We start from the raw sequence: 22521 nt of genomic DNA on the forward strand, positions 1-22521 counted from the left end.
ATTTATATATGAAATTTATTGTCAAATTGGTTTCCATACAACACCCAGTGCTCATCCCAAAAGGTGCCCTCCTCAATACCCATCACCCACCCTCTCCTCCCTCCCACCCCCCATCAACCCTTAGTTTGTTCTCAGTTCTCAACAGTCTCTTATACTTTGGCTCTCTCCCACTCTAACTCTTTTTTTTTTTCCTTCCCCTCCCCCATGGGTTCCTGTTAAGTTTCTCAGGATCCACATAAGAGTGAAACCATATGGTATCTGTCTTTCTCTGTATGGCTTATTTCACTTAGCATCACACTCTCCAGTTCCATCCACGTTGCTACAAAAGGCCATATTTCATTTTTTCTCATTGCCACGTAGTATTCCATAGTGTATATACACCACAATTTCTTTATCCATTCATCAGTTGATGGACATTTAGGCTCTTTCCATAATTTGGCTATTGTTGAGAGTGCTGCTATGAACATTGGGGTACAAGTGCCCCTATGCATCAGTACTCCTGTGTCCCTTGGATAAATTCCTAGCAGTGCTATTGCTGGGTCATAGGGTAGGTCTATTTTTAATTTTCTGAGGAACCTCCACACTGCTTTCCAGAGCGGCTGCACCAATTTGCATTCCCACCAACAGTGCAAGAGGGTTCCCGTTTCTCCACATCCTCGCCAGCATCTATAGTCTCCTGATTTGTTCATTTTGGCCACTCTGACTGGCGTGAGGTGATATCTGAGTGTGGTTTTGATTTGTATTTCCCTGATAAGGAGCGACGCTGAACATCTTTTCATGTGCCTGTTGGCCATCCGGATGTCTTCTTTAGAGAAGTGTCTATTCATGTTTTCTGCCCATTTCTTCACTGGGTTATTTGCTTTTCGGGTGTGGAGTTTGGTGAGCTCTTTATAGATTTTGGATACTAGCCCTTTGTCCGATATGTCATTTGCAAATATCTTTTCCCATTCCGTTGGTTGCCTTTTAGTTTTGTTGGTTGTTTCCTTTGCTGTGCAGAAGCTTTTTATCTTCATAAGGTCCCAGTAATTCACTTTTGCTTTTAATTCCCTTGCCTTTGGGGATGTGTCGAGTAAGAGATTGCTACGGCTGAGGTCAGAGAGGTCTTTTCCTGCTTTCTCCTCTAAGGTGTTGTTGGTTTCCTGACTCACATTCAGGTCCTTTATCCATTTTGAGTTTATTTTTGTGAATGGTGTGAGAAAGTGGTCTAGTTTCAACCTTCTGCATGTTGCTGTCCAGTTCTCCCAGCACCATTTGTTAAAGAGACTGTCTTTTTTCCATTGGATGTTCTTTCTTGCTTTGTCAAAGATGAGTTGGCCATACGTTTGTGGGTCTAGTTCTGGGGTTTCTATTCTATTCCATTGGTCTATGTGTCTGTTTTTGTGCCAATACCATGCTGTCTTGATGATGACAGCTTTGTAGTAGAGGCTAAATCCGGGATTGTGATGCCTCCTGCTTTGGTCTTCTTCTTCAAAATTACTTTGGCTATTCGGGGCCTTTTGTGGTTCCATATGAATTTTAGGATTGCTTGTTCTAGTTTCGAGAAGAATGCTGGTGCAATTTAATTGGGATTGCATTGAATGTGTAGATAGCTTTGGGTAGTATTGACATTTTGACAATATTTATTCTTCCAATCCATGAGCAGGGAATGTCTTTCCATTTCTTTAAATCTTCTTCAATTACCTTCATAAGCTTTCTATAGTTTTCAGCATACAGATCCTTTACATCTTTGGTTAGATTGATTCCTAGGTATTTTATGCTTCTTGGTGCAATTGTGAATGGGATCAGTTTCCTTATTTGTCTTTCTGTTACTTCATTGTTAGTGTATAAGAATGCAACTGATTTCTGTACATTGATTTTGTATCCTGCAACTTTGCTGAATTCATGTATCAGTTCTAGCAGACTTTTGGTGGAGTCTGTCGGATTTTCCATGTATAATATCATGTCATCTGCAAAAAGCGAAAGCTTGCCTTCATCTTTGCCAATTTTGATGCCTTTGATTTCCTTTTGTTGTCTGATTGCTGATGCTAGAACTTCCAGCACTATGTTAAACAACAGTGGTGAGAGTGGGCATCCCTGTCGTGTTCCTGATCTCAGCGAAAAAGCTCTCAGTTTTTCCCCATTGAGGATGATGTTAGCTGTGGGCTTTTCATAAATGGCTTTTATGATCTTTAAGTATGTTCCTTCTATCCCAACTTTCTCAAGGGTTTTTATTAAGAAAGGGTGCTGGATTTTGTCAAAGGCCTTTTCTGCATCGATTGACAGGATCATATGGTTTTTCTCTTTTTTTTTGTTAATGTGATGTATCACGTTGATTGATTTGCGAATGTTGAACCAGCCCTGCATCCCAGGAATGAATCCCACTTGATCATGGTGAATAATTCTTTTTATATGCCGTTGAATTCGATTTGCTAGTATCTTATTGAGAATTTTTGCATCCATATTCATCAGGGATATTGGCCTGTAGTTCTCTTTTTTTACTGGGTCTCTGTCTGGTTTAGGAATCAAAGTAATACTGGCTTCATAGAATGAGTCTGGAAGTTTTCCTTCCCTTTCTATTTCTTGGAATAGCTTGAGAAGGATAGGTATTATCTCTGCTTTAAACGTCTGGTAGAACTCCCCTGGGAAGCCATCTGGTCCTGGACTCTTATTTGTTGGGAGATTTTTGATAACCGATTCAATTTCTTCGCTGGTGATGGGTCTGTTCAAGCTTTCTATTTCCTCCTGATTGAGTTTTGGAAGAGTGTGGGTGTTCAGGAATTTGTCCATTTCTTCCAGGTTGTCCAATTTGTTGGCATATAATTTTTCATAGTATTCCCTGATAATTGTTTGTATCTCTGAGGGATTGGTTGTCATCATTCCATTTTCATTCATGATTTTACCTATTTGGGTCATCTCCCGTTTCTTTTTGAGAAGCCTGGCTAGAGGTTTGTCAATTTTGTTTATTTTTTCAAAAAACCAACTCTTGGTTTCGTTGATCTGCTCTCCAGTTTTTTTAGATTCTATATTGTTTATTTCTGCTCTGATCTTTATTATTTCTCTTCTTCTGCTGGGTTTAGGCTGCCTTTGCTGTTCTGCTTCTATTTCCTTTAGGTGTGCTGTTAGATTTTGTATTTGGGATTTTTCTTGTTTCTTGAGATAGGCCTGGATTGCAATGTATTTTCCTCTCAGGACTGCCTTCGCTGTGTCCCAAAGCGTTTGGATTGTTGCCTTTTCAATTTCGTTTGTTTCCATATATTTTTAATTTCTTCTCGAATTGCCTGGTTGACCCACTCATTCGTTAGTAGGGTGTACTTTAACCTCCATGCTTTTGGAGGTTTTCCAGACTTTTTCCTGTGGTTGATTTCAAGCTTCATAGCATTGTGGTCTGAAAGTGTGCATGGTATGATTTCAATTCTTGTAAACTTATGAAGGGCTGTTTTGTGACCCAGTATATGATCTATCTTGGAGAATGTTCCATGTGCACTCGAGAAGAAAGTATATTCTGTTGCTTTGGGATGCAGAGTTCTAAATATATCTGTCAAGTCCATCTGATCCAATGTCTCATTCAGGGCCCTTGTTTCTTTATTGACCGTGTGTCTAGATGATCTATCCATTTCTGTAAGTGGGGTGTTAAAGTCCCCTGCAATGACCACATTCTTATCAATAAGGTTGCTTATGTTTATGAGCAATTGTTTATATATTTGGGCGCTCCGGTATTCGGCGCATAGACATTTATAATTGTTAGCTCTTCCTGATGGATAGTCCCTGTCACTATTATATAATGTCCTTCTTCATCTCTTGTTATAGCCTTTAATCGAAAGTCTAGTTTGTCTGATATAAATATGGCTACTCCAGCTTTCTTTTGGCTTCCAGTAGCATGATAAATAGTTCTCCATCCCCTCACTCTCAATCTAAAGGTGTCCTCAGGTCTAAAATGAGTCTCTTGTAGACAGCAAATAGATGGGTCTTGTTTTTTTATCCATTCTGATACCCTATGTCTTTTGGTTGGTGCATTTAATCCATTTACATTCAGTGTTATTATAGAAAGATATGGGTTTAGAGTCATTGTGATGTCTGTATGTTTTATGCTTGTAGTGATGTCTCTGGTACTTTGTCTCACAGGGTCCCCCTTAGGATCTCTTGTAGGGCTGGTTTAGTGGTGACAAATTCCTTCAGTTTTTGTTTGTTTGGGAAGACCTTTATCTCTCCTTCTATTCTAAATGACAGGCTTGCTGGATAAAGGATTCTCGGCTGCATATTTTTTCTGTTTAGCACACTGGAAATCTCGTGCCAACTCTTTCTGGCCTGCCAAGTTTCAAAAGAGAGATCAGTCACGAGTCTTATAGGTCTCCCTTTATATGTGAGGGCACGTTTACCCCTTGCTGCTTTCAGAATTTTCTCTTTATCCTTGTATTTTGCCAGTTTCACTATGATATGTCGTGCAGAATTTCGATTCAAGTTACGTCTGAAGGGAGTTCTCTGTGCCTCTTGGATTTCAATGCCTTTTTCCTTCCCCAGTTCAGCGAAGTTCTCAGCTATTATTTCTTCAAGTACCCCTTCAGCACCTTTCCCTCTCTCTTCCTCCTCTGGGATACCAATTATGCGTATATTATTTCTTTTTAGTGTATCACTTAGTTCTCTAATTTTCCCCTCATACTCCTGGATTTTTTTATCTCTCTTTTTCTCAGCTTCCTCTTTTTCCATAACTTTATCTTCTAGTTCACCTATTCTCTCCTCTGCCTCTTCAATCCGAGCCGTGGTGGTTTCCATTTTGTTATGCATTTCGTTTAAAGCGTTTTTCAGCTCCTCGTGACTGTTCCTTAGTCCCTAGATCTCTGTAGCAAGAGATTCTCTGCTGTCAGCTATACTGTTTTCAAGCCCAGCGATTAATTTTATGACTATTATTCTAAATTCACTTTCTGTTATATTATTTAAGTCCTTTTTGATCAGCTCATTAGCTGTTGTTATTTCCTGGAGATTCTTCTGAGGGGAATTCTTCCGCTTGGTCATTTTGGATAGTCCCTGGCGTGGTGAGGACCTGCAGGGCACTTCCCCAGTGCTGTGGTGTATACCTGGAGTTGGTGGGCGGAGCCGCAGTCAGACCTGATGTCTGCCCCCAGCCCACCGCTGGGGCCACAGTCAGACTGGTGTGTGCCTTCTCTTCCCCTCTCCTAGGGGCGGGATTCACTGTGGGGTGGGGTGGCCCGTATGGGCTACTTGCACACTGCCAGGCTTGTGATGCTGGGGATCTGGCATCTTAGCTGGGGTGGGTAGGCAAGGTGCACATGGGCAGGAGGGGCAGGCTTAGCTTGCTTCTCCTTAGGTGATCCACTTCAGGAGAGGCCCTGTGGCAGCAGGTGGGAGTCAGATCTGCTGCCGGAGGTTTGGCTCAGCAGAAGCGCAGAGTTAGGTGTTTGTGCGGAGCGAGCAAGTTCCCTGGCAGGAACTGGTTCTCTTTGGGATTTTGCCTGGGGGATGGGCGGGGGAGATGGCGCTGGCCAGCGCCTTTGTTCCCCACCAAACTGAGCTCTGTCGTCCGGGGGCTCAGCAGCTTTCCTTCCCTTTGTCCTCCAGCCTTCCCGCTTTCTGAGCAGAGCTGTTAACTTATGACCTCCTAGCCGCTAAGTCGCGCTTGCTGTCGGAACACAGTCCGTCAGGCCCCTCCACTTTTTGCAAGCCAGACTTGGGGGCTCTGCTTGGCAGGCGAGCTGCCCCTCTGCCCCGGCTCCCTCCCGCCAGTCCGTGGAGCGCGCACCGCCTCGCCGCCCTTCCTACCCTCTTCCGTGGGCCTCTCGTCTGCGCTTGGCTCCAGTGACTCCGTTCTGCTAATCCTCTGGTGGTTTTCTGGGTTATTTAGGCAGGTGTAGGTGGAGTCTAAGTGATCAGCAGGACGCGAGGTGAGCCCAGCGTCCTCCTACGCCGCCATCTTCCCAAAATGGCTTTTACAACATTGGCATAGAGAGAAAAATGGCCAAAGCGATTAGATTAAAATTCTAATTACTGTGAGATTAACATACAATTTAGTTTTCAGTATTTTATTTTTTTAACGTTTATTTATTTTTGAGACAGAGAGAGACAGAGCATGAACGGGAGAGGGTCAGAGAGAGAGGGAGACACAGAATCTGAAACAGGCTCCAGGCTCTGAGCCGTCAGCACAGAGCCTGACGCGGGGCTCGAACTCACGGAGTGTGAGATCGTGACCTGAGCCGAAGTCGGCCGCTTAACCAACTGAGCCACCCAGGTGCCCCTAGTTTTCAGTATTTTAACTTTAGCTCTTTACAATAGTTTTTTAAAAATTTTTTTTAACATTTATTTATTTTTGAGACAGAGAGAGACAGCATGAACAGAGAAGGGGCCGAGAGAGAGGGAGACACAGATACGGAAACAGGCTCCAGGCTCTGCACCGTCAGCACAGAGCCTGACCGCGGGGCTGCAACTCACAAACCGCGAGATCATGACCTGAGCCGAAGTCGGCTGCTTAACTGACTGAGCCACCCAGGTTCCCCTCTTTACAATAATTTTTTTAAAAAGCAAAGCTATGGGGCATAATGAAATCATTTTATTCCCATTATAGAGACTGAGTCACACGTATTTACTATAAGAACTAATTGGTACCACATTAAATTTAAAGGAATTTTGTAGGTGGCTACAATTTGGAGCATGCATTATGTTTTTCCTTCACAGAACAAGAGTGAAGTAAAAAACATGATTAGCACTGAAGTGAAATGGACAAGAAGCATATTTTAAGATGAACAAATTTATCTTTTCTCATTTGCAAATAATAAAAAGCTGTTGAAGACAAATACAGGAGACATGTCTTCTTGAATGAACACATTTTTGTGGAAAATGAAAGTGAGTGTGTGTGTGTGTGTAGAGGACAGGGAGATGGAGGAGGAGAGGAATAACATTTGAAACAGAGAGTCAGCAGGGGGCAAGAAATGGGTGGAAGGTTGAAAGATTAAATAATAAATATCCATTCAGGTTATCATTTCCTTAAATCATCTAAACAGTTGTAACTAGATAATCAAGTCAGCAGATCAGGCCAAGGATTTGTGATTTAGTCACTGCAACATATGGTGGAAACTTCACATATTCCTTGGTTCTTACTGCATCTAATGCTACTAGGTAAAATATCTTGCAAAGGCTACCTTAGCAATTATTGTTTTATATTTCCAAAAACCAGTTGGCAAAACACCATACTAAGAGCCCACATGAATGATAATGTGAAAGTTAGTAGTTTAGAACCTAAGAAGATAAGTGGATGGATTGAAACTTTTTGAGAACAATGGAAGTGAAGTGTAAATGCCAAATTTATTTTAATATTGACCCAATTTCATCTAATGGTTTAGGTACACGCATCACTGTAGACATCTCAGGTATGTTATGAGTGCTACTTAATATTGACTCATATGTGAGACTCATTTGGTTCAGAATTTAAGAAGATGCCCAATCTCTCTCTGTCCCTTTCTGTCTTTTTCTCTCCCCCCACCCACACACGTTTTCTCCAACTCAATTATGTTGGAAAAGATATGCCTTCAAAATATATTATAATAGGGAGATAATGTGAGGAGAAAAATCAGAGCAAATAGAAAGTGCTACAAAGAGTTTTGGGTCAACCTCTTTATGTATCTCAATTATATCTTCTTTCCCTTCAACCTCTACTACCCCTACCCTAACCATCCAATTGGATGTGTTCTCTTATTCTTGTGATGTAGAGACCAGTAGCAGAAAGTAGGGATAGATTAGAAAATAGATGATTTGAAAGGGATATTTTTCACTTTGGTATAATCAGAAAGTTGAGTTCAACAACATTTTTTGTGTGCCTATTAAATTTCAAGACAGTGTTGGGAACTAAGGGTACTAATGTAAATACATATATAGGCCTTGGTATCAAGGATTTTATAATTTAGAAAGGGTAGAGAGAAAAATAGTTAATTTCATTTTAATGTGGTAATTGACAAGATGAACTGTAAACTCCATGAAGGCAGTAGTTATGCTTAATGCTGCTCACTTGTATATCCTGATTATCTAGCACATTTACTTACACATAGTGAATTCTCAATAAATGTTAAATAAGTAAACAGAAGTCTATGACAGTCATTATGGCAACAGAGAAGAGGGCAGATCACAACAGGTGATTTAGGGTGAGGTTTTTGGAAGGGATGATGGCCGAACTGAAACTTATTAACAATTTACCAAGTTAAAAAAAGAAGTGGGAAGGCTCTAATCAGAAAGAATAGCACAATAATAAGTAAAGCATAAGAAATAGGATGTTGTATATTAAAAAAATATATAAGAAGTTTGGTAATACCAGATATACACCAACAACACCGGGGGAAGGAGGAAGATGACAGCAAAGTAGGAGGACCCTAGGCTCATCTTGTCCCATAAACACAACAAGATATCTATCAAATCATCTTAAATACCTCAGAAACCAACCTGAGGACTTACAGAACAAACTCCACAACTAAAAGGAGAGAAGAGGCTGCACTGAGGAAGGTAGGAAGTATAGATACACGGTTTAGGGAGGAAATGGATTGTGGGTGCTACAGAAAGGAGGGAGCTATAGTGACAGAGAAGGGAAGAGAGAGGAGCACACAGGGCAATGCACAAGTAGAACATTTCCCCAAAACCATGCAAATTGAAAATGAGAGGGGCTGAATTTTGGTAAGTTGTCAACAAGTGGGGCTTAAAGCCTGGAGTTTTAAAGGTCAGCAGTGTTGGCTGAGATAAATCGTGGAGGGCACCATCTTGCTCCTGGAAAGAAAGCAGGCAAACAACTGTGAGGGAACACCACATGGAAACAGTGATATGAACAATACATGAGGAACAGACAGGGAGATTATTTACTCTTCTCTGAGCATATCCTGGAGAGGCAGCATTCATGGAGACACCTCTCTGGGGGGAAAGGAGCTGTCTAGCACCATTTCAGCATACATACAGAATAACCTGTAGGAAGCAGTGCAGTATGGACACTGGCTGCCTAACTTGCCTATGTCCCCTGCTCTTTTTTTTAATTTTTAAATTTTATTTTTATTTTATTTTTTATATTAAATATAATTTATTGTCAAATTGGTTTCCATATAACACCCAGTGCTCATCCCAAAAGGTGCCCTCAAGACCCCTCACCCACCCTCCCCTCCCTCCCACCCCCCATCAACCCTCAGTTTGTTCTCAGTATTTAAGAGTCTCTTATGGTTTACCTCCCTCCCTGTCTGTAACTTTCCCCCCTTCCCCTCCCTCATGGTTCTCTGTTAAGTTTCTCAGGATCCACATATGAGTGAAAACATATGGTATCTGTCTTTTTTTGACTGATTTATTTCACTTAGCTTAATACTCTCCAGTTCCATCCATGTTGCTACAAATGGCAAGATTTCATTCTTTATCGCTGCCAAGTAGTATTCCATTGTATATATAAACCATTGCTTTTCTTAGTCAAGCTTGCTTTACACCTAGCACTGAAACCCACCCCCCACCATCCACCCTCAGAAGACCAGCAGAAACCTTTCCCACACCAAGCACTGTTCCCTGCTCCCTCCAGGCACATCTGCACTAGGGCAAGTTGACCTGAGAATCAGAGCAGCAGGCTCCTCCAAAAAGACCAACACAAATTATTTCCATGAGCTTGGTCTACTGATCATAGTGTGATGCAATATTTCAGGTTTAGGGAAACTATAACTAGCTTCGTTTGAGATTTTTGTTAGTTCACTTGTTTGTAAATTTTTGTTGTTGCTTCTGTTTTTGTTTTTGTTGTTGATGTTTTTCTTTTGTTTCTTGGATAAAGAAAAAGCAAATATTTTTATTTTGTAAGATTTTATTATTATTTTTATACTTTCTTTTTTAATTGTGTTATTGTTTTTTTCTATGTCCTTTTTTATTTTCTCTTTTTTCTATCACTATTCTCTTAACAAGCACCAAAACACACCTAGCATCTAGCATCCTTTATTTGATTTTTTAAATTTAAAAAAATTATTTAATTTTATCATTGTTGTTTTTTTTCTCATACAATGACAAGACAGATGAATTCACCTCAAAAAAGAACAGGAAGAAATGATGGCCCAGGATTTAATAAATGCAGATATAAGATGTTTGAACTAGAATTTAAAACAATGATTATAAGGTACAAGCTGAGCTTGAAAAAAGCATGTAAGACACCAGAGAATCACTTTATGCAGAGATAAAAGAACTAAAATATAGTCAGACCAAAATTAAAAATGTAATAACCTAGATACAATCCTAAAAGGAGGCCATAAAAACACGAAACGGATAAGGCAGAGGAGCAAATTAGCAATATACAAGATAAAATTATGAAAAATAATAAAGGTGAAAAGAAAAGGTAACCAAAGATCAGGGATCACAAAGGCAGACATAAGGACCTCAGTGATGTATTAAAATGTAATAACACTCATATCATAGGAGACCCAGAAGAAGAAAGAAAAAAGGGTGTAGAAGGTTTATGTGAGCAAATTATAGTTAAAAACTTCCATCATCTCGAAAAGGACACAGACATAAAAATCCAAAAAGTACAGAGAACTCCCATTAAATTCAACAAAATATGGTCATTGCTAAGACATATCACAGTCAAAATCACAAAATACATAGACTAGAAAAGAATCCTAAAAATAGTAAGGGAAAAAAGTCCTTAACATACAAAGGAAGACAGATCAGGGTTAAAGCAGATCTGTCTACAGAAACTTGAAAAATGAGAAAGGAGTGACAGAATACATTCAATGTGCTGAATGGAAAAAAAAAACAAAAACATGCATCCAAGAATACTCTATCCAGCAAGACTGTCACTCAGATTAGAAGGAGAGATAAAGAGTTTCCAATACAAATAAAAACTAAAGGAGTTTGTGAACACTAGACCAGCCCTTCAAGAAATGTTAAGGGGGACTCTTTGGGAAAACAAACAAACAAACAAACAAACAAACAAACAAAGGAACAAAGACTAGAAAGAACCCGAGAGCATCACCAGAAACACCAACCCTAACAGGTAACAAAATGGCACTAAATTCATGCCTTTCAATAATAACACTCAATGTATGGAATAAATGCTCCAATCAAAAGACATAAAGTATAAGAAAGGATTAAAAAAAACACAAGATCCATCTATATACTACCTACAAGAGACTCATTTTAGTCCTAAAGACACCTGCAGATAGAATCTGAGGGGATGGAGAACCATCTATCATGCTTATGGATGTCCAAAGAAAGCCAGAGTAGCCATACATATTTTAAACCAGACTGTAAAAAGCAATAAAGAAGGGCATTATATCATAATTAAGGGGTTTATCCACCAAGATCTAACAATTGCAAATATTTATGCTCCCGACTTGAAAGTATGCAAATATATAAATCAGTTAATAACAAATATAATGAAACTCATTGATAATAATGCAATAATTGTAGGATACTTAAACACCCCACTTACAACAATGGATAGGTCATCTAAGCAGAAAATCAAAAGGTAATAATGTCTTTGAAAGACACACTGGATCAGATGGACTTAACAGATATGTTCAGAACATTTCATTTTAAAAAAGCAGAATACATATTCTTTTTGAATGCACATGGAACATTCTCCAGAATAGATCACATACTGGGTCACAAATCAGCCTTCAAGAAGTACAAAAAGTTCAAGATAATACAATGCATATTTTCAGACCACAATGCTATGAAACTTGAAGTCAACCACAAGAAAACATTTGTAAAGTCCTCCATTACATGGAAGTTAAAGTATTTCCTAGTAATGAATGAATGGGTTACCCAGGAAATTGAAGAGGAAATTTTTAAAAATCATGGAAGAAAATGAAAATGAAAACATAAGGGTGTCCTAAGAGGAAAGTATATTGCAATTCAGGTCTATCTCAAGAATCAATAAAGGTCTATATACACAACATTTACACCTGAAGGAGGTAGACTTAAAGGAACAGCAAATAAAGCCTGAATCAAGCAGAAGAAGGGAAATAATAAAGATTAGAGCAGAAATAAATGATATGGAAACAAACAAACAAACAAAACACAGTAGAACAGATTAACAAAACTAGGAGCTGATTCTTGGAAAGAATTAATAAAATGTATAAACCCCTAGCCAAACTTATCAAAAAGAAAAGAGAAAGGATCCACATAGATAAAACACGAGTGAAAGAGGAGAGATCACAACCAACACCATAGGGAAAAAAAAAAATTATAAGAGAATACTATAAAAAATTATATGCCAAGAAATTGGGCAATCTGGAAGAAAGGAACAAATTCCTAGAAACTCAGAAACTAACAATACTGAAACAGGAAGAGAAAAATTTGAACAGATCCATAACCAGCAAAGAAATTGAATAAGTAATAAAAAAATCTCCCAAAAAGAGTCCTGGACCAGATGGCTTCCCAGGGGAATTCTACCAGACATTTAAAGAAGAGTTAATACATATTCTTCTCAAACTGATCCAAAAAATAAAAATAAAAATGGAAGAAAAACTTCCAAACTCATTCTATGAAGTCAGCATTACCTTGATTCCAAAACCAAAGACCCAACTATAAAGGAGAATTACAGGCCAATATCCATGATGAACATGGATGCAAAAATTCTCAACAAGATACTAGCAAATGAAATTCAACAGTAAATTAAAAGAAACATTCATCACTGTCTTAGACTGGGTCTAGAGTTCTTTCTTGTCTAGCAAGAAAGAGGAACTCAGGATTAAAATGCAAGAGATGGCTAATGTCCAGGAGAAGACAAGAGCCCCGATTAATGGTCCTTTCCCCATTTTTATTTGGATCAGAAAGCTTACAAACATGGTGATGGACATGCACAAAGAGACGATGAAAGTGTGAACATTAACTCATGGACATGAGGGAAAGGGGATTTTGAAAATATGCTGGATTAGGAGTTTGGGTTAATACAAAACATAATCCTGGTGCTGGGCAGATGGTTGTTAATAGCAGATGTGAAGCACTGTGTCTGTTTATTTTAGCTAGCCTAGGGGATAAGACAAGCCTCAGGGTCAACAAGGCACCATTCTTTTGTTAATTAGCTCTGCTCTGGGCAACTTTGCCTGGCAGCAGTCTATAGCCCTATTCACCTATTTACCTAATCTTGTTTACCCAAACTTGGGTGTGAGCATCCTATTGCTTTCTAATTCTTTATGCTTTGTTAATCCATCAATGCAGGCTCAGGAAATTCCTAAACTTATTCCCCACACATCACAATCAAGTGGGATTTATTCCTGGGCTGCAGGGGTGCTTCAATATTCACAAATCAATCAACATGATACACCACATTAATAAAAGAAAGGAAAAGAACCATATGATCCTGTCAATAGATTTAGAAAAAGCGTTCGACAAAATACAGCATCCATTCTTGATAAAAACCCTCAACAAAGTAGGGATAGATGGAACACACCTCAACATCATAAAGGCCATATACAAAAACCCACAGCTAATATTATCCTCAGTGAGGAGGAACTGAGAGTCTTTCTGCTATGGTCAGGAACCAATCAAGGATGTCTATTCTCATCAGTACTATTTAACACGCTACTGGAAGTCTTAGCCTCAGCCATCAGACAACAAAAATAAATAAAAGGCATCCAAATTAGCAAAGAAGTAGTCAAGCTTTCACTACTTGCACATGTCATGATACTCTATGTAGAAAGCCCAAAAGCCTCTACCACAAAATTGCTACAACTAACACATGAATTCAGCAAAGTCACAGGATATAAAATCAGTGTGCAGAAATCTGTTGCATTTCTATACAGCTATAATGAAGCCACAGAAAGTGAATTAAAGGAATTGATCCCATTTGCAATTGCACCAAAATAGTAGGATATCTAGGAATAAACCTAACCTAAGAGGTAAAAGATCTGTTATGCCCAGAATTCGTGATCCCCAAAGACCACTAGGGAGCCGAGTCCGATGCAAAAGCAGAGCCTTTATTCGAGCTAGCTCGAGCTCAATCCCCTACCTGCACCGACGCAGCTGTGAGATACCAGGGAGAGAGAGTGAGTTTCAAAAGGACAAAGGTTTTATTGGGGCCTGGGGGCAGTTGGTGAGGTAATGGCTATGGCCTCAGCTGATTGGCTGGGGAAGGGTCCTGGGGAAGGGTCCAAGTCCTTTTAGGCAGGTGAGGGGGGGGTTTACTCAAGGGGAGGAGGTGTGGTCAAGGTGAAGGACACAGAACAAGATGGAGTCAGCCGGCGTAGGCCCGCCCTTTCATTCCCCCCTTGTCATGTAGCTTAGGGACCCAATCATGGGACCGGCTGCATTTATGGTGACAAGGGAAACAGAGTTTGGAGGTTTACACAAAGTTCTGGGAAGCAAGTGTCCCTGGGGTGGCTCTGGGAGGTCTGATTAAGTATTGTCCCCGAGCTGGTGTCTATGATCTGCCAGGTGATGTTTGGGGGGCGTGGGGACTCCCGGCAGCATGAGCAATGGCAAACAGAGTTAACAGAGTTACCAATATTAGGCGGGTCGAATGCGCTGTAGCTTGAGCTTGAGCGGGTTGTGTTGGTCCCGACTGATGGCCCATCGCGAGACGACGTCCTTCCGGATCGAGGAGGGGTCCGCTGGCCTAACGTGGGTGTGATGGACCCAGGTGGCGATGCCGTCTACCTTGAGAGTGGTGGGGGTTGTCAACACCACGATGTAGAGTCCCTTCCAGCGCGGCTCGAGAGTCTCTCGGTGGTGCTTCTTGACGTAGACCCAGTCTCCAGGCCTGTACTGATGAGGTGTCAGGATCGGGCCAGCCTCCTAGATGGCACGGAGGCGCAGCCAAATGTCCTCGTGCACCCTCTGGAGCCCGCTCAAGGAAAGAAAAAGTTCTTGATCTTTAAACTCAGCAATAAGTTCAGCTCGAAGGCTGGGAATAACAGGGGGTGGCCTGCCAAACATGATCTTGTAGGGAGTAAAACCCAGAGTGTAAGGAGTGTTTCTAACCCGGTAAAGGGCGTACGGTAGGAGAGTCACCCAGTCCCTGCCAGTCTCCATGGTTAATTTGGTAAGGGTCTCTTTTAGGGTTCTATTCATTCTTTCTACCTGTCCTGAGCTCTGGTGCCTATAAGCACAATGTAATTTCCAGTTTGCCCCCACCGCCTTGGCTACTGCCTGTGTTACCTGCGAGATAAAAGCTGGTCCATTGTCTGATCCTACCATGGCAGGAAAACCATACCTGGGTAAGATGTCTTCTAGTAGCTTCTTAGCCACCGTCTGAGCCATTTCATGCTTGGTTGGGTATGCCTCCACCCAGCCGGAGAAGGTGTCTGTAAATACTAAAAGATATTTAAAACCATACTTTCCTGGTTTGACTTCAGTGAAGTTGACTTCCCATTGGGCTCCCAGTCTGGTGCCTCTGAGCCTGGTTCCTTTTTTATTTGATGTGGCTCTTGCGTTGGTGAGTTGGCAGGACTTGCAGGCAGATACAACTTGCTCTATTTTGGTGCCCTGTTGGTGAATCTTGATTCCGGCATGTCGGATTAAGTCTTTTAATTTTCAGGCCCCCATGTGAGTAGACCAATGCATGTGCTCTAATATTGAGACTCTGAGCTGGTCTGGCAACATGAGCTCCTTGTTAGGTGTATACCACCATCCCTTTATCTCCTGGGCCATAGGGAGTTTCTTGATCCACTGTAACTCCTCCTGGGAGTATTTGGGCTGGTCTGGTAAAACTGGGTCTCCCGGGTCTGGTAGTTGTATGGTCATGGTGGGGACTGGAGTAAGGGCTACTCCCTTGGCTGCCTGGTCAGCCTTTCGATTACCTCTAGCTACTGGGTTATCAGCTTTTTGGTGCCCTTGGCAGTGGATAATGGCTAGCTTGGCAGGAAGCCATAAGGCCGTAAGCAGGTTAAGTATCTCCTGCTTATTTTTTATAGTCCATCCTTCTGCCGTCAGTAACCCCCTCTCCTGATAAATTGCCCCATGAATATGAGCTGTGGCAAATACATAACGGCTGTCTGTGTAGATGTTAAGCCGTTTTCCAGCTCCCAGCATCAGCGCCTTGGTGAGGGCTATGAGCTCTGCTCGCTGGGCTGACGTTCCGGAGGGTAGAGCCTCCGCCCATACGGTGTCCGTTTCGGTGACCACCGCTGCACCCGCATACCTGTGTCCATCTCGCACAAAGCTGCTGCCATCCGTGAACCAAGTAGCCTCGGCATCGGGGAGGGGCTGATCAGTCAGGTCCATCCGGAATCCATGTACTTGTTCCAGGATTCCTGCACAGTCATGTAGTGGAGCACCTAGGTCAGGGTCGGGCAGCAGGGTTGCAAGATTGAGGGCTGCACTGGGGTGGGACCGCACTCGTGGAGGGTTGAGTAGGAGGCTCTGGTAATGAGTCATACGTGTATTGCTTATCCATCTATCCGGAGGCTGTTTCAGGACCCCTTCAATGGCGTGTGGGGTCGTGATCCAGATCTCCTGTCCTAGGGTCAGTTTGTCTGCATCTTTGACTAGGAGTGCTGTCGCTGCAATAATTCTTAGGCATGGCAGCCAGCCGGCTGCCACTGGATCTAGTTTCTTAGACAGGTAAGCCACTGGGAGGTTCCAGGGGCCTAAGGCTTGAGTTAGAACCCCTTTTGCTATTCCCTTATGTTCATCTACAAAGAGGTGGAAGGGCTTCGTAATGTCTGGTAGGCCCAGGGCTGGGGCACTTAGGAGGGCCTTTTTTAACTGATTAAAGGCAGTTTCTTCTTTTTCAGCCCATTTAAATGTTTTCCCCTCTTTGGTAGCTTCATATAGGGGCCTGGCGATCTCAGCAAAACCTGGAACCCAGAGGCGGCAGTAGCCGGCTGATCCTAGGAATTCCCTCACTTCTCTTCGGGAGGTGGGAGTAGGGATCTTTAGAACAGTTTCTTTTCTGGCTTCTGATAACCGCTGCTGTCCACCCTCCAGGATATATCCCAGGTAACTTACCCTCTCCCTGCATATCTGAGCCTTCTTCTCGGATGCCCGGTACCCTAAGGCCCCCAGGGTAGCCAGCAGGTCCTGGGTCCCTCGCTCACAGTCTTTGGCCGTGTCGGCAGCAATCAGGATGTCATCTATGTACTGTAGAAGGGTGAGGCCAGGGTGCTCCCTTCTGTACTCACCCAGGTCCTCGTGTAGTGCCTCGTCGAAGATGGTGGGTGAATTTTTGAATCCCTGAGGTAGCCGTGTCCAGGTGAGTTGCCCACTGTAGCCCTCCTCCGGATCATGCCACTCGAAGGCGAACAAGGGTTGGCTCTGGGGTGCCAGCGGCCGACTGAAGAAGGTGTCCTTTAAATCTAGTACAGTATACCAGACCCTACAGGGCGCTAAGGAGCTCAAGAGAGTATATGGGTTGGGAACAGTTGGGTGTATGTCTGCGACCCTCTTATTTACTTCCCGCAGGTTTTGTACCGGTCGGTAGTCATTTGTGTGAGGCTTTTTGACCGTCAGTAAGGGGGTGTTCCAGGCAGACTGGCAAGGAGCTAGTATCCCTAGGCTTCGTAGTCTCCGGATGTGTGGCTGGATCCCCTTCCAGGCCTCCTGAGACATGGGGTATTGTTTGATCCTTACCGGACTCTCTCCTGGCTTGAGCTCTACCAGGACTGGGGTCCTGTGCGCGGCTAGTCCCATCCCCTCCCCCCCCCGTCTCTGCCCAAACCGAGGGGAATTCTTGTAGCCATCTGTCTATATTATTCTCTCTCGGGAGCGCCTCCTGGTGGAGGAGGTATTCATCCTCCAGTTTCATGGTCAGGACCTGGATGGGGTGGCCCTTGCCATCGGTGACCTGAGGCCCCCCTTGTCTGAAAGTTATCTGAGCTCCAATCTTGGTCAGTAAGTCCTGTCCTAACAGCGGGTAGGGGCATTCTGGTATTACCATAAAAGAGCGGGATACCCGGCCCGTTCCCAAATCTACTGTTCTTTGGGTAGTCCATGAATACTGGCTCATACCAGTTGCCCCTTGTACCCAGGACTTCTTGCTAGCTAGTTTTCCTTGTGGGGTGCAGAGGACTGAATGTTATGCTCCGGTGTCGACAAGGAAGTCAATAGGGGTCCCCTCCACTTTAAGAGTTACCCTGGGTTCGGGGAGAGGGTCCGAACCCCGACTCCCCTAATCACTTAGTTCATCCAGCTCTAGGACTTTTACTCGATCAGTCTTGCTTCCCTTCCCGCCAGCTCTTTTTGGACAATCTCGGGCCCAATACCCTATCTCCTTGCAGTATGTGCACTGATCCTTCTGCAGCCTCTGCTTCCCCCCCTTGGTGGTTCTTTTACCTTTTCTTGTGTCGTCTGCCAGCTGCCAGAGACGCGGTCTCGTTCCTCATGGGAAGTCAGCAGTGGTAGCTAGTAGTATTCTGGCCAGGTCTCGAGTCTCCTTACTGCTGGCAGCCGCCATGGCGTGAGCCTGCTTGTCCTCAGGAGGCTCCCGGTTATTATATACCTTTTCGGCTACCACCAGTAAGTCCTGCAGACTTTTTTCTCCTAGTCTATCTATTTTCTGTAATTTTCTCCTAATGTCTATGGCTGATTGGTTTACAAAGGCCATGATAACAGCTGCCTTGCTTTCCGGAGCCTCTGGATCCATGGGGGTATAGGTACGGAATGCCTCCATGATCCGTTCTAAAAAGGCAGCCCGAGATTAATCTTTTCCCTGTTGTACATTTCCTACCTTGGCCAAATTGGTTGGCTTTCTAGCAGCCATTCGGAGACCCCCCATTAGAGTCTGGCGGTAGACCCGGAGCCTCTCCTTACCTTCTGCCATGTTGAAATCCCACTGGGGCTGAGTTAAGGGGAAGGAGGCATCTATCTGAGCCTGGTTGGTGGTGGGATTCCTGTCTGCGCCCGGAACTAGTTTTCGGGCCCCATTGAGGATTCTTTCTCTTTCTTCAGTCGCGAACAGGACCTGCAAAAGCTGCTGGCAATCATCCCACGTGGGCTGATGGGTAAGAAGAACAGAGTCTAATAAATCAATAAGCCCTGCCAGTTTCTCGGAAAACTTAGGATTCTGAGCTTTCCAATTGTAGAGGTCACTAGTGGCGAAAGGCCAATAGTGATGGGGCTGATTCCCCTCCGCGTCTGGGGGTCTGGTGGCTCGCAGGGGCAGAATAGTGGAGTTGGTGGCGGAGGCAGATTGCTCCCTCTGAGCCCTTTGTCTGGTAAAGGGCAGGCTTCCCACTGGAGCGTTTCCGCCTCCCGCTCTCGGAACAGCGTCTGCCTCCCCCGGAGGGGGAGGATGGTGTTCTTCCGGCATCCTAGAGGGGTTATACGAGGGAGGAAAAATTAATTCTTCTTCAGTACCCCCCTGTAGGACAGGGTAGAGGGGTGCTGAAGGCTGGGTAAGACTTTTCCTCTTCTCTGTCTCCTGCAAAGCAAGAATGGGTTTTGGCTCCAGAGGGAGTGGGGCTAAGAAGGGCTTAAGCCAAGAGGGTGGGTCTTCTACAAGGTCCTGCCAAGTGATAATGTAAGGGAGCTGATCAAGATGGCCCGCCTTAGGCTGAGAGATGATACTCCTGACTCGGTGGATGGTAGGGAGGTCGAAGGTCCCCTCTGGTGGCCATCCGACATTGAAAGTTGGCCACTCGCTAGAACAAAAAAACTGCAACCGACCCTTTCGGACTTCCACACTGAGGTTGTTAGCTCTTCCCCTCACATCCTTAAAGTGATCAATCATAATACTTAGAGGAGTAGTCTGAGTCTGTCCCATAACGTCCGTCCAGTAAGTCCACAGAACAAAACAGAGAAACACAAAAACAGACAAACAGAGGGCCCCTAGAAAGTCTTCCAACTCCATGGAAGCAAAACTGCAAGCTAGCTTAGACCTTTGAGGGGATTCCATGTCCCTCCAAAACCGATGAGGGGATTCCACGTCCCTCCAAAGACGACGGCCTCACGCCGACCAGCGGGAGCGACCCGCCTTGTCTCAGACCTTTGAGGGGATCCCACGTCCCTCCAGAAGGGAGAATCGGAATGTCTTCCAAAACTCCCAGCCCGTGGTCCTCCAATGCGTCCACTTAGACCGCGTCGGGCACTACCAGAATTCCAGAAATGAGCTCACACAGAAAAGACAGAACAAACAGACACTAACCGTAGCCAGTTAGGCTCTCCGGGTCGGGGGTCCCTCGGGGGTCTTGGGGATCCCAGATAAGCCCCCAAATGTTATGCCCAGAATTCGTGATCCCCAAAGACCACTAGGGAGCCGAGTCCGATGCAAAAGCAAAGAGCCTTTATTCGAGCTAGCTCGAGCTCAATCCCCTACCTGCACCGACGCAGCTGTGAGATACCAGGGAGAGAGCGAGTTTCAAAAGGACAAAGGTTTTATTGGGGTCTGGGGGCAGTTGGTGAGGTAATGGCTATGGCCTCAGCCGATTGGCTGGGGAAGGGTCCTGGGGAAGGGTCCAAGTCCTGTTAGGCAGGTGAGGGGGGGTTTACTCAAGGGGAGGAGGTGTGGTCAAGGTGAAGGACACAGAACAAGATGGAGTCGGCCGGCGTAGGCCCACCCTTTCAGATCTATTCTCTGAAAACTAGAAAACTTATGAAATAAAATGAAGAGGACACAAAGATATGGAAAAAAAAAACATTCCATGTGCATGGATTGGAAGAACAAACATTGTTAAATGTTTATATTACCCAAAGCAATCTACACATTTATTGCATTTCCTATCAAAATATCACCAGCATTTTTCATAGAGCTAGAACATACAATCTAAAATTTGTGTGGAGTCACATAAGACCCTGAATAGTCAAAGCAATCCTGAAAAAGAAAAACAAAACTGGAGGATTCAGGATTTCAAGCTATATTACAAAGCTGTAGTCATCAAGACAGTATAGTACTGGCAAAAAAACCAGACCCATAGATCAAAAGAACAGAATAGAAAACTCAGAAATGGACCCACAACTATATGGCCAATTAATCTTCAACAAAGCAGTAAAGAATATCCAATGGAAGAAAGATAGCCTATTCGACAAATGGTATTGGGAAAACTTGACAGCAACATGCATAAGAATGAACCTGGACCACTTTCTTACACCATACATAAAAATAAATTCAAAATGGATGAGAAACCTAAATGTGAGACAAGAAACCATCAAAATACTATAGGAGAACACAGGCAGCAACCTCTTTGACCTTGGCTGGAGCAACTTCTTATTAGACACTTTGCCAAAAGAAAGGGAAACAAAAGCAAACTTGAACTGTTGGGACTTCATCAAGATTAAAAATAACAAACAAACAAACAAAAAAATCTGCACAGTGAAGGAAACAATCAAGAAAACTAAAAGGCAACTGACAGAATGGGAGAAGATACTTGCAAATGACATATCTGATAAAGGGTTAGTTGTTGCAGGAAGTATGGATGGAGTCGCAAAAGATGAGTCCACAAACAAAGTGCAGTTAAGTGAAGGTCCTCATACTCAAGTTGGAATGAGGCCCCCAGAATGAAGCTTCTTTTGATTAGGATAATTGCTAAAGAATACGTGCATAAAGTCAGCTAAGCAAGTGTGTTAATCAATCTAATGGTTTAGCTTTTCAAGGTTGAATTTCCAGTTAATTGGTTTCTATAACACTAGGAAGGATCAAATGTGAAGGAGGATCCAGCCCTGGGCAATGTTAATGGCTCTAAGCTTTCCTTACGAGCAGCAGCCGCGTTCAGCTGTGTAAACGTGTCCTAAGGCCTTGCACCTTCTCCAGCCCTTCCCTTTTGAAATCTTGTCTTTTGATGCTTCTCTCCTGTCTCTACCACAGTCTCCCAAAATCTATAAAGAACTTAAAAACTATAAAGAATTATAAAGAACTCAACACCCATAAAAATGAATAATCCAATGAAGAAATGGGAAGAAGACATGAATAAACACTTTTCCAAAGAAGACATCCAGATGGCTAGCAGACACATGAAAAGATGCTCATCACTCATCATCAGGGAAACACAAATCAAAACCACAATGGTACACCACCTTACACCTGTCATAATGGCTAAAATTAACAACACAAGAAACAACAGGTGTTGGTGAGGATGCTGAGAATGGGAACACTCTTGCATTCTTGGTGGGAATGCAAACTGGTGCAGCCTCTCTGGAGAACAGTATAGAGGTTCCTCAAAAAACTAAAAATACAACTACCCTGTGATCCAGCAATCACACTATTAGGTATATACCCAAAGGATAAAAAAAATACAGATTTGAAGGGGTATATGCACCCTTATGTTTATAGCAGCATTAACAACAATAGCCCAGCTATGGAGATAACCCAAATGTCCATTGACTGATGAATGAATAAAATAAAGGTGGTGTGTGTGTGTGTGTGTGTGTGTGTGTGTGTGTGTGTGTATACACATATATACATATACATATGTAATGAAATATTACTCAGCCATCAAAAAAGAATGAAATCTTGCCATTTGCAATGATGTGGATAGAACTACAATGTATTATGCTAAGTGAAATAAGTCCATCAAAGAAAGACAAATATCATATGATTTCACTCATATGTGGAATTTAAAAAACAAAACATATGAACATTTGGGAAGTGATAGAGAACAAACTGGGTTGATGGAGAGAAGTGGGTGGGAGATGGGCTAGATGGGTGATAGGTGGTAAGGAGGGCAC

At 43.1% G+C, this 22521-nt stretch overlaps 1 protein-coding gene across 1 annotated transcript; it reads right to left on the bottom strand.

Annotated features, from left to right (window-relative positions):
* Positions 1-15130: 15130 nt before the first annotated feature.
* LOC121024946 (uncharacterized) lies at positions 15131-18880 on the bottom strand (the record flags this gene model as incomplete). Its single annotated transcript, XM_040467242.1, is given in 3 exon segments — positions 15131-15159; positions 15162-17556; positions 17558-18880. Coding segments are annotated over 3 exon segments (3747 nt in total), but the record flags the coding sequence as incomplete, so codon positions are not given.
* Positions 18881-22521: the final 3641 nt, after the last annotated feature.

Source organism: Herpailurus yagouaroundi, unplaced genomic scaffold (genome assembly GCF_014898765.1).
Source record: "Herpailurus yagouaroundi ecotype Mexico unplaced genomic scaffold, PumYag 67383, whole genome shotgun sequence".
Taxonomy (NCBI): Eukaryota; Metazoa; Chordata; class Mammalia; order Carnivora; family Felidae; genus Herpailurus; species Herpailurus yagouaroundi.